Consider the following 11,693-nt stretch of genomic DNA (forward strand, 5'->3'; position numbering starts at 1 on the left):
TTATGAATGAATCATATGATTTTTGTTTTTTCTTTTTGTTTTTCGTTTTTTTGTTTGTTTGTTTTTTTTTTTTTTTTTTTTCAACCATACGTCCGTACGCTCGTCAGTGGCTGGCTGGGGGACGCGCCATGCGAGCAGGCGCACACGCGCGTGTACGTACGCAGGGCACATATACACGGATAAAAAAAAAAATAAAGCGCTGGATGTAGGGGGAGTGTTTCACGTGGAAGGCCCCTTCGCAAAGTGGAGGTTTAAAAAAAAAAACGCGTGGGTGGGGAATGCAGGGGGCACGTTGGTCGTTTGCGCTGGCATCCGACAGTTGCTTGGTTGTTGCTTCGTTGTTGTTACGTTGATGTCACTTGGCTGCTGCTTCGTTGCTACTTGGTTGCTGCTTCGTTGCTACTTTCTTTCTCATTGACCGCTACTCGGCCGCTACTCGGCCGCTACTCGAAGCTACTCGACCGCTAACCCGCAGCCGCGCGGTCGGCCCCCTCCCAACAACTCCTGGGAGTAACTGTAAAACTGGCGACAAAGCAGATTTTAAAAAAATTAAAAACAAAAAAAAGGCACGCACGGGCGCGGACACGCATGGACGAAGGCATAGACGAGGGCATAGACGAGGGCATAGACGAGGGCATAGACGAGGGCATAGACGAGGGCATAGACGAGGGCATAGACGAGGGCATAGACGAGGGCATAGACGAGGGCATAGACGAGGGCATAGACGAGGGCATAGACGAGGGCATAGACGAGGGCATAGACGAGGGCATAGACGAGGGCATAGACGAGGGCATAGACGAGGGCATAGACGAGGGCATAGACGAAGGCATACATGAAGGCATAGACATAGGCAGACATAGGTACAGACAGACAGGTAAAGACAGACGTAGATGCAGGCAGACAGACATGGAACAGACAGACGCAGAATGGGAGACTCACGTGGGCACACAGGCATAAAGACATAGCGAGGGAAGGCACACACACACACATACATATATATATATATACATACGCACAGGGAGAGAACACACTGATGAGGCGGGCCGGCGCGCGGGCTGCGGGCCAGTTTCGCAGCCGCTTATTCGTCCTCTTGCGCGCTAACGGCTCAGGCCTTGGCCTTGTTGGGTTTCGGGGCTCTCTGGTGGTCGCTCGGCTTGAAGGCTGTCAGTTTGTCCTCGATTTCTGCAAAAGGGGTAGGGGAAAAAAGGGGGGGAAAAGGAGGAGTCATATTGGGGTGAAAAGATATTTATGTAACATTGCTGGGCACAGACGGGGGGGGAGCACCGTTCGATGGGGGTGAAGCGGGGGAGATCATTACAGAGGTGGCTGACGCATCCAACGCCTCTATCGCATCTAACGCCTCTAACACCGCTTACCCTTAATCTTGCCGGTGAGGTCCGCGCGCCGGGTCTCGACATTCTTGACGCTCTCGTCCCGCTTGGTCTCGTAGAACTCCCTCTTCTCGACCAGCTTGGAGATGCAGGAATCCACCTCGTCGAAGCTGACGGGGGGACTTATGCCCGCAGTGACGAAGTAGCAGAGGATGTTCATATCTAATTTGAAGATTTTATGTTTGTCCTTCTTTCCTTTGGCTTTCTTCCCCTTGGCAGCGGCATCATCGGTTGGCTGCTTATCCTTCTCCGGGGTATTCACATCCCCATTGGCCTTCTTCGCAGCGTTCGCGTTCGCCGTGTTCGCGTTCGCCGTGTTCGCCGTGGCGCTGCCCTGATTCCTCTTGGCCTCCTCCAATTTGTTTTCCTCCTGTATCTTCTTTAAGTAAACGAGCATGTTTTCAATCAAGGCGAGCTCCTCCCTGTAGGGCAGGAGGTCTATGTCTTCTAGCTCCTTCTCTAGTGACTGCTTCTCTATTTCTAGGTTTTTCCTTTCCCTATCCTCCTTCAACTTTTGCTGCTTAGCCTGCATTAAGTTAATCTTATAGGTCCTATACTGCTGTCTCTTCTCCTCCATCTCAACGGTGAGGTTCCTTCTCTCCACAAAATAGCTGTTCATTTTCTTCGAATAATTGTCTCTCAAATTGTTAAGCTCATTCAATTTGCTGTTTTTCTCTTGATAGCTATTTTGCAACTCCTTCAGTTTATTTCTTTCGTTTTTCTTTTCATTCCTTAGCTTGTTTATCTGCTCTCGGATGGAGTCCATTTTGCTTTTCAGTGGCACAATTGTCTCGTCATCATATTTGCTCGCTTCATTTTCCATTTTGCTATACGAGGAGAGTAGCGGCTTGTTCTTGTTCAACGCCTGGATCTGGTTGATGAGCAGCTTCTCCTCCTTTATGGAGATCGTTGAGGTCATCAGCTTGTTTTCTATTTCTTTAATTTTTTTTTCGATGTCCTCCTCGTTGTGGAACCCTATTTGCTTCTTCATGTTCTGGGCATTCACCTTCAACTCCTTCTTGTGCTTCTGCTTCTTCTCCATTTCGTCCAGAATGGTTCTCCTTTCACTTTCCAGCTTATCTATTTCCTGCTGCACTCCGTCGATCCTCATCACGATGTCCTTCTTCTTCTTGTTGAAATCCTCCTTGCCCTTGTTCGCCACCTTTATCTCCTTCTGCAGGTTGTCCTAAGGGTGAGCGGAGAAGCAGTCGGTGTGTACGCGAATAGGCGTTAACGCGGTCGGCGTGTTTGCGGCTAACCGGCCAACCGCTTAACCGCTTAACCGCTCAACAGGGGCACTTACGATTTTCTTCTTCACTTGGTCAATCGACTCCGAAATGCTGTCCAGCTTCTCATTGTAGGCGTCGAAGTCTGGCTTCTCCACCTTTATCTTCTCGGCCTCCGTCATTTTGGCGTTTAAAGGGGGCACGTGGGGGGGTAGTCAAGCAGGCTGACAGACAGGCCGCGGAAGCGGGGAGTGCTTCTCACAAAGGAGGAGAAAAAAAAAAAAAAAAAAAAAAAATAGCCAGATAGGTAGCTATACAGATAGCCAGATAGGTAGCTATACAGATAGCCAGATAGGTAGCTATACAGATAGCCAGATAGATAGCCGCACAGATAGCTAGCTTGATAGGCACTACACCACAGCAGGGTGAAAAACCTTCCTATTCTGAGCGAAGCAAACAATGCGCGACCTTCGATTTGAAGTTCTGCTCAACTTGCGCAACGCATCGCGGGAAACGCTTCTTCAAAATGGACTGGGTGGAGAGGGGTCACGTTGGAAGAGGAGGATCTGGAGAAGGGGATGCAAAAGGGTGGGAAGCGGGTAGGAATTACGCGCATTTACACTCCTATTGCGGTAGGAGCAGAGCTTAGAATTGTAATGGCGGGGATGAACCCACACTGCTATACACCGGGGTACCCTGGTGCGTTATCGCCCCCACGTATGCGCTCTCACTGTACCTATGGGTGGAAGGGAGGTATAGCCGCTCTCGCTCTCGCTCTCGCTGCCGCTCTGCCGCTCTGCCGCTCTGCCTTCACGGGCTGGTAAAACCACTGTGTATTTTTTCGTGCCCTTTTTATCATCCAAACGGTATGCAGGTGCCGGGGTGGGTCCTTCTCCGGGATGGCTGATCGGTCACATGCGGGCGTGGAAGTTGCTAAGGCAAGGGCTCACGCGTATGCTCATAAGGATGCTAAGGAAGATGCCCACAAGCTTGCTCACGTATGCGAGTGTACTCCTGTACATGCGCGGACGATCGGAGTGCTTGGCTGGGTGAGGTGAATACAAAGTACGAAGCGCTCCGTTTGGGGAGGCCGATTGGTGGCGGGGTGGTTTTATAAAACAAACTGGGGCGAAACCGTGGGCGCGCAAGCACATGCTCCAATTTTTTTGTTTTTTTCTCTGTTCCTATGCTACTCTAAGTTCAAAAGAAAGAGGCGAAGGATACACTAGGCATTTGCAAGTACTCGAAAGTGCACGGGGAGGCGAGCGTGTTCTCATGCGGGGGATATACCTGCGGGCGTACAGGGGGGGTGCGCGTGAGTAGCCGGTTGGCGGTAAAGCAAAGTAGCGTGCGCCGTGCGCGGAAATGTTCGCTAGTACGCCTGCGAGCGGAAATGTACGTTCGTTCGCTCGCACAGAGTAACGTTCGCTTGTAAGTTCGTACAGAGTAATGTACGCTTGTACAAAGTAGCGTTCGCATGTACAGAGTAGCGTTCGCATGTACGCTTGTACTTACGTTCCGCACAGCATCTGTTCAGTTTTGCTTTCACATATTGTCGTGGGGAGGGGGGGACCATTCAGGCGAGTCGCACAGGTGAAGGCGTGGAAATGTTCGAAAAAAAAAAAAAATATAGCGAAGGGTAAGAAGTAAAAGAAGAGGAAGAAGAAAAGGGAGCAAAAAAAAAAATAAAATAAATAAATAAAATAAATAAAATAGAGAGGAGTCCGGGGGGCCAAATGAGCGATCGTTATAATGCCGTACTGTGCTGCGCTGCGCTGTGCTGTACTATGCTGTACTGCGCAATGCTATGCTACGCTACGCTGCGCTACCCATGTAATCACCCACGCGGCAACTAAAAACGCAGTAAAAGCTAAATTTGCAAAGGAAGAAGCAGAAGAGGAAGAAAAAAAAAAAAAAAAAAAAAAAACTATTCGTATGTACATAACAACTTGTACACCATTGCGTCGTTTTTACCTGAACACGTGCAGGTGAAAATTTACGCCGCGCGAGTACATTTGCAGAATGGTTGATTAGGGGAGCGCCCTCCGCGTGAGCGTGCAGGCATAAAGGCGCGCATATAGTGGCCCAGTCTTGTACACAAGCCGTGTACCTATGTGGTATGCACTTGCGCTCTACGCATTTACTCTGCCTACGCATTGCGGAAGCAAAATAGGAAGTTCTGGTGAAGGTTTCCCCCCGGGTGAATGCGCGCAGGGGAGTTATAAATAAAGGCATTCGCTGCGCCACGCAAATGTGCGCCGTGCGCCTCGTGGTGTACCAAAAAAGTATATGTACAGGCATGTGCCAAGTGGGTGTACGTACACTGCGTGCCTACCTACTGCCCCCCATGAGCGTTCACTCCTGGGTGTATGTACACAGCTTGGCAGCCAAATGGCAGATGCGGCCGGGAACCCCCCCCCCCCCCCCAACTATTAGCAGTGCGACCTAGGAGGCTGCAAGTGCATTTCACTGGGGGGCTACCCTACACGTACATATACCTTTGGTGCATGTCCGCTTCGATTATAGGTGTTAAGAAAATTCCCCTGCACAACGCCCCCCGCGGTGGTGAAGCGTTAAAGTGATCGAGTGGTAATGGCAAAGGAACCAGATGAGTGTTCCTTTTCACCTGTCGGGTTGCTTCCCCTTGGCGAAACGGTCTAGTAAGAAGGTGCTGCTAATTCTTTCGTTGGAGAAGGGGACCGAACAATGTAACCTTCCTACGTTTCGCGTTAAGACATGCTACGCATTGTGGCAACTTCGCAGTTCGATTTGACGTCACTGTGGAGGCCTCCCCCTTTTGACGACCAGCACAGTGGCAAGTGGGCCTTTCGATCAGGCGGTAAAGAAAACTCCCAAATTGTGTTGCTATCACCCAGGGGGATGAAAAAGCACAGCAGCATACCCCCTTTGAGGGCTAACTTTTACGCACACAAAATAGGCGCAAAAGGGGGGAAAAAAAAAAGGGAGCAATTGTCCAAGGTTCTCACACCCTCCCAAAAACGTTAGCTGATGCGTTTTTTTTTTTTTTTATTTTGTCTTAAACTTTACTGAGAGGAAAATCAACCCAAGGAAGTGCAACCCTACCCAACCAGTGGTGCATCTCATAGAGCATTTCTATGCTACCCTTAAGAAAGACATTACTACTTGATTGGGTGCCTGCATTCTGTCTGTGTTGTTTTCCCATGTAGACATCCCTCCATCTTTTCCCACACGGTGTGTAAAAAGGAGGCGAAATGAACCTCTTGGCTTCCCTCTGGGGAAGTACCAAATGGTCCGCATAGGTCGTCCCGTTTTATTAAAAACAATTGAAGCTTTGGGGGTCTATTCAAAATAACCGTTTTGCAAAAAAAAGACAAAAAAGACAAAAAAAGGAGCAACATGTGCGTAGAAGAGGCAGACGAAATGATGCACATAAGTAGTAATCGCCATGTGGAGTAGCGGCAAGAGCGTCCATGTGCAAACGGAAACAAACAAATCAACCAGAAATCATACAGTGAGACGATGCCGGGGAGTGGCAAAGGGGTGGGGGCTCTCCTCCACACCGCAAAGAAAAAGTGCTGCGAAAAAGATAGGCAAAAAAATTATATGAAAAATAGACAGCCGCAAATTGAAGCCAAATGTGGAATCCTTCAGCGCAAAAAGAAAAAAAAAAAAAAAAAAAATTACCCATCAACCATTAGCCTCTATCTGCTAACCGCTAACCGCTAACCGCTGAACGTGTGCGTGTCCTCCCGCCTATTTGTTCTTTATGAGGTAAATCTCAAATATTTTGTTCAGGTAGTTATTCAAGTGCTTGATGCTGGACACGACTGAGATTTGGCACCTGCGGGGGGAAAAAAATAAAATAATAAAAAATAAAAAATAAAATAAAATCACATCAAATGAAATCACATCAAATGAAACCACATCAAATGAAATCACATCAAATCACATAAAACCACATCACATCAAATAAAAAGCGCGCCGCCTGCGCGACGGTGGCCCGTTCGGCGTACCCTTTCATTTCGTGCCTAATTTTGACGAGAATTAAAATTTTGTTTTCGCTTTCCGTGGCGGGGAAGTGTATGTAGCCGGAGGCGCAGATAAGCGAGCCGATCTGCGGGGGGGAGAAGTGGCACGGTGGGGTGGCAGAGATGGTGGTGTTGCAGCTGATGGTGGGGTGGCAGAGATGGTGGTGTTGCAGCTGATGGTGGTGGTGCAGCTGATGGTGGTGGTGCAGCTGATGGTGGGGTGGCAGAGATGGTGGTGTTGCAGCTGATGGTGGTGGTGCAGCTGATGGTGGGGTGGCAGAGATGGTGGTGTTGCAGCTGATGGTGGTGGTGCAGCTGATGGTGGTGGTGCAGCTGATGGTGGTGGTGCAGCTGATGGTGGTGGTGCAGCTGATGGTGGTGGTGCAGCTGATGGTGGTGGTGCAGCTGATGGTGGTGGTGCAGCTGATGGTGATGGCGACGGGGATGACCCCTTGGACGATGCCTCGGCGCGCGCATGCACCCTCGCGAGGTACCTTCAAAATGTAAAAGTTAAACGCGTTGATGAGGTAGTTGAAGAAGTACTTCTTGGAGAACTTGGGGACGCCCATTACGATGTCCTCGTTGTGCACCTGCGTGAGGGCCTTCCAGTAAATCTTGAAGGTGGCCTCGTTCATTTTGTTCTCCTTGATGAAGCGCGTGATCAGGATGGGCAGCTTGGACGACAGGCTCGCGTTCTGCAAGGGGGAAAGCAGCGGGGGAAAGCAGCGGGGGAATGCGGTGGGGGAATGCGGTGGGGAGTGCAGCAGGGAGTGCATCTAGTCATGTGTGCGCTCCGTTGGGGGGTGCCCCCCGCTCACGGGCACACCGCTCACCCCACTTACCGCCGAGCTCGTGGTCAAGACGTTGAAGTAGATGCTGGGGATGTTGTAAAAAATGTCCGCGATGGTGATGCTGATTTTATGGACGTACACCCCGTCGGGCTCAATCTTCTCGTTCATCGCCATTTGGGCCTCCTTGATGTTCATCTGCTCGCACTCCTCAATGCGGATGCTGCGGTGAAGAAGCGGGAGGGGGGGGGAGAAATGAAGTGGAAAAATGAAGTGGAGAAGTGGAAGAAGTAACTGCAGAGTGGCAGCGCTAACGTTGGATGAGCCGCTCCAACGACGGCTGAACCGCCCCAACGACCGCTACACCGCTACACCGCTACACCGCCCCAACGGAGGCTGCCCCACCTCGCCAAGTTGACCAGCGCCTTGGAGATGTTCTTCACGTAGAAGGTGAGGACGGCCCGGTTCTCCTGGTACTTCTGCTTTATGAGGATGGAGAGGACGCTGTTCTTAAAGAAAAGGGACTTGTCCAAGAGGCAGGCGTTGAACCAAAGGTCGTTAACGTTGTTGGCCTTCTGCAGGCAGAGCGACTTAAAGAGCTTGGCATTATCATCCGCCTGCTCACTGGTATTTTTTGCTTTGTGGGTGGAGAGGGAGGAGGATTTCTGGGATTTCGCGGAGGAGGCCGCGGACCCGTTGCTCACTTTTCGTCTGACTCTGCCGCTGTAGCTTCCATCGGAGGAGGTGGAGGAGGAGCCCTTGTGGCGGCTGTAGTCGCTTCCGCTGTCGTAGTTGTCCTCGTTATCGTCCTCGTTGTCCCTGCCGTCTTTGCCGCCTTTTTCCTTGTAGTTGTGCTCGTGCCTGCCGGCCGGCTTGGCCCTCTGTGGGGGCCTCTCCAGCTTGAGCGAGCTGTCCTTTTCGTTGAAGTCGATCACGGCGTGCCTGCGGGGGGGGGTGGCAATGGTGTGGCAAATGTGAGGGTATACGGATGGGCGAACGTGGCAAATGTGAGGGTATACGGATGGGCGAACGCGGCAAATGTGAGGGTATACGGATGGGCGAACGCGGCAAATGTGAGGGTATACGGATGGGCGAACGCGGCAAATGTGAGGGTATACGGATGGGCGAACGCGGCACCGCGCACGGCAGCAACCGCTCCGTGGCAACCGCTCCGTGGCAACCGCTCCGCGGCACCGCGCTCGGTCGCTTCTTGCCACCCACTTGTTCTTCTCCAGGAGGCGCTTGATGAGGAAGTTCTCGTGCACCTTCTTGGTGTGGTAGAGGGGCATGCCCTTGAGCAGGTAATTCAGCACACCGGCGTTGTTCAAATTGCAGAGGTTGAGGAACTCACAGGCCCTGGTCTGCAGCTCCAGGTCCGCGTGGCTGATGCAGTTGGTGAGGATTTTCTTAACCGCCGACATGAGCTTGCTCTCGTAGAAAACCATCTTCATGATGGCCATCAGAATGACACACTTGGTGTTGGACGACCCGAGGGTGAAATATTTTTCTAAAATTTTTAGCTGGCTGCTCATGGGCACTTTATCCTTTATGAGGTGCCCAAAGGACCCGATGATGTAGGAGCACAGGTCTATGAGCAATTCAATTTTTGTGTATCGGTCGGCTAGGTACTTGTAGCACTTCATCGCCGCGTACGTTTGCACCTTCTGTTCCTCCTTAGATTTGGTGCAATCCGCAGAGGTGGTAGCAGTGGTGCTCTCCTTCTTGGACGGCTTGGCCGCTTTCTCACGTGAGTCTCCCTTCTCTCGGCCGTCCGCCCCCTTATCCGGTTTGTCTCCCCCCTTGTCCGCTTGCTCCCCTTCCACGAAGCCAGTGACGATCTGAACCAAGCGGAACCACACCTCTGGGAAAATATTCCTGTGGGTGATTTCTATCATCTTGAATATGACGTCAATGTACCAGGACAAATCTGGGGAGAAATTCTCCGCGAGGATGGATATCTTTATTATGACTTCGTTTTGTATGTAGGGGTCTATGTAGGGCAGGTGGTGCAGAAAAACATTGATGAGGAGCTTCCAATTGGAGCTATTACACATGTTAAAGAGGATATTAAACGTTTGCAACTTGATGGTAATGTCATCGTTGTTAAGGAGGTTTATAAGATGCATGATGTGGTTTTCCAGCAAGCTATAAATTTTTAGGTTCATTTTTAACTTGGCGAGGCTATTCAGAATGACATAATTAATGTTAGCCTTCTTCGAATCGAACGAATTTGTGATGAGACAGAGAATGATGTCCCTGTTTCGGTCCTCGATTTTGTTGCCGAGGAAATTTTGCACACTGCAGCACTCGTAGATGATGGCGTACTCGATGTAGGTGGTGCTCTTTTCGTTGCGCAGCTCCTCCTTGGACTTCTTGGCCCCCATGTAGAAGCTGTTCTTGGAGAAGCTCTTCCTGAAGAGGTTCCTCCTGCCCGGGTTGCCTCCCGCGGCGTGCCTGCTGCGGGGGGCGCCACCAGCAGCGGGGCCACGTCCAGCAGCGATGCCACTTCCAACAGGGGCCCCTACCTGGCGGGCCGCCTCAAAGCCGACCCTGCCCTGCAGCTTCTTAAACGGTTTGCTAACAATGCGGTAGAGAATATCATTAATGTTGTTGACGGTGCTCTGGGACAATCCCTGCAGGTCGTAGAGCTGCACCATCTGCAGGCACTTAATCAGCAGGAAGGGGTACCTGAACTGGCTGTAGTAAAACCCCTCATCGATTTTTAAATTCTCATCCAAAATGAGGTACAGCACGTTTAAGATGAAGTGAATATACTTGTTAATGTATTTTTTGACCTCATAAAAATTTACCTCATCAAGGTTGAAGCTGCACTGAGAGTCGATTTCCAAAATCTTGTCTACTCGCTTCAAATCGTTGTAGACGAAGCTCTGCTCGTTGGAGAGGGAGGAGCTGTTGTGTTTGTGGTACCTCTTCCGTTTTACTTCGTCCTTTATGTTGAGCGAGATGATTCGCCTGCTGCTGAGGTAGCCGAGGTTGCCGACGCTGCCGAGCCCGCTGGAGTTGCCGACGCCGCCGAGGTTGCTGTGGTCCGCCTTGAGGTCCTCCCTCTTGCCGGGGTGTTCATCCCGCCGGTTGCCCCCCCCGTTGGAGGAGGCATCCTCGTCATCATCGTCATCTTCCCCATCATCGTCATCTTCCCCATCATCCTCGTCTTCCTCCTCCTCGTCGTCCTCCTCTTGGTCGCCCCCCCCCGGGTGGTCCTCCCCGTTGAGCCCCCCGTGGGCCTTGCCCTCGAAGCGCTTCTTCCTCCTGCGCTGCTGCTTGCTCCGGTACGTCTGCATAGCCTCGTATTTTTGAAAAACCAAAATGATCACGTATATCAAATTGAGGTAAGCAAAAACGTTAAACATGTTAACTTCGTTCAAATTTTGATCTAAAAATTTGAAGATCTCCAATTCGGTTTTGCTCTTCAGTAGGAGGTCATGTCTCTTCTTGTATATATTTGCCAAACAGAGGAAGGCCTTCTTCCGGATGTTCGGTTTGTAAATATAATTTGACGTAACGATGTGGAGGATATCCTCGTACATATTTTCTATTAACAGATCATTTATCTTTTGGCTAGCGAAATGTAGGGCCAGAAAATTCACCTTTTCGTCGTTGCTCTTCAGGTCTAGCTTAATTGTGCTTATCATCATGTGGAGCATTTCGCTATTTTCGTTCACCAGGAGGGAGAGCGCTGTGTAGCCACAATACTTGTCACTGAAGTTAGAGCTGCTCATCAATTTGATGATGTCTAGGTAGGAGAGCGAAATGCCGTAGCCCAGGATGTGGCAGTAAATCAGCTTCCATATGTACTTCTTCCTTTTGTAATTGCTCATGTTCTTTTCCGTAAACTTTTTCTTTATCTTAATTATTTCCTGCAGCACCGTTTTCTCCTCGTCCTCCGCGCACTTGCAGTTCCGGATCTCGTCGATGAAGCAGTACAGCCCCTTGATGCTGTGCTTCATCATCTTGCGGGGGAGCGAAGGAGCGGCGAGTAAGCGGTAAGCGGATACGCGGCGAAGCAGCGAAGCGGAGAAGACGCAGCGCGGGCGAGGCCGCTGCGGCGGTGGTTGCCTTGGTAGCGCCGTCGAGTGGACGCCTTGGTAGCGTCGTCGAGTGGCAGCTTGGTAGCGTCGTCGAGTGGCAGCTTGGTAGCGTCGTCGAGTGGCAGCTTGGTAGCGTCGTCGAGTGGCAGCTTGGTAGCGTCGTCGAGTGGCAGCTTGGTAGCGTCGTCGAGTGGCAGCTTGGTAGCGTCGTCGAGTGGAAGCCTAGCTA

At 50.9% G+C, this 11,693-nt stretch overlaps 3 protein-coding genes across 3 annotated transcripts, besides 9 other annotated features; 1 reads left to right on the plus strand and 2 right to left on the minus strand.

Moving 5' to 3' along the window:
- Positions 1 to 588: 588 nt before the first annotated feature.
- PVX_114005 (hypothetical protein) lies at positions 589 to 957 on the plus strand (the record flags this gene model as incomplete). Its single annotated transcript, XM_001616139.1, has 1 exon — positions 589 to 957. One exon carries the CDS (start codon positions 589 to 591, stop codon positions 955 to 957), a length of 369 nt encoding a protein of 122 aa, XP_001616189.1.
- A 148-nt stretch (positions 958 to 1,105) lies between these two features.
- PVX_114000 (hypothetical protein, conserved) lies at positions 1,106 to 2,799 on the minus strand (the record flags this gene model as incomplete). The annotated part of the gene is made up of 3 exons (XM_001616138.1): positions 1,106 to 1,182; positions 1,377 to 2,577; positions 2,695 to 2,799. The coding sequence occupies 3 exons, from the start codon at positions 2,797 to 2,799 to the stop codon at positions 1,106 to 1,108; spliced, it is 1,383 nt and encodes a 460-aa protein (XP_001616188.1).
- Positions 1,539 to 1,568: a microsatellite.
- Positions 2,162 to 2,202: a microsatellite.
- A 616-nt stretch (positions 2,800 to 3,415) lies between the features above and the next one.
- Positions 3,416 to 3,436: a microsatellite.
- A 1,952-nt stretch (positions 3,437 to 5,388) lies between these two features.
- Positions 5,389 to 5,411: a microsatellite.
- A 260-nt stretch (positions 5,412 to 5,671) lies between these two features.
- Positions 5,672 to 5,785: a microsatellite.
- A 567-nt stretch (positions 5,786 to 6,352) lies between these two features.
- On the minus strand, positions 6,353 to 11,386 carry PVX_113995 (alpha adaptin, putative; the record flags this gene model as incomplete). Its single annotated transcript, XM_001616137.1, has 6 exons — positions 6,353 to 6,440; positions 6,613 to 6,713; positions 7,122 to 7,322; positions 7,470 to 7,638; positions 7,821 to 8,357; positions 8,637 to 11,386. 6 exons carry the CDS (start codon positions 11,384 to 11,386, stop codon positions 6,353 to 6,355), a joined length of 3,846 nt encoding a protein of 1,281 aa, XP_001616187.1.
- Positions 6,593 to 6,638: a microsatellite.
- Positions 6,676 to 6,696: a microsatellite.
- Positions 8,445 to 8,479: a microsatellite.
- A 284-nt stretch (positions 11,387 to 11,670) lies between the features above and the next one.
- Positions 11,671 to 11,693: part of a microsatellite that runs on past the window's edge.

This window comes from Plasmodium vivax, chromosome 11, assembly GCF_000002415.2.
Source record: "Plasmodium vivax chromosome 11, whole genome shotgun sequence".
Classification (NCBI taxonomy): domain Eukaryota; phylum Apicomplexa; class Aconoidasida; order Haemosporida; family Plasmodiidae; genus Plasmodium; species Plasmodium vivax.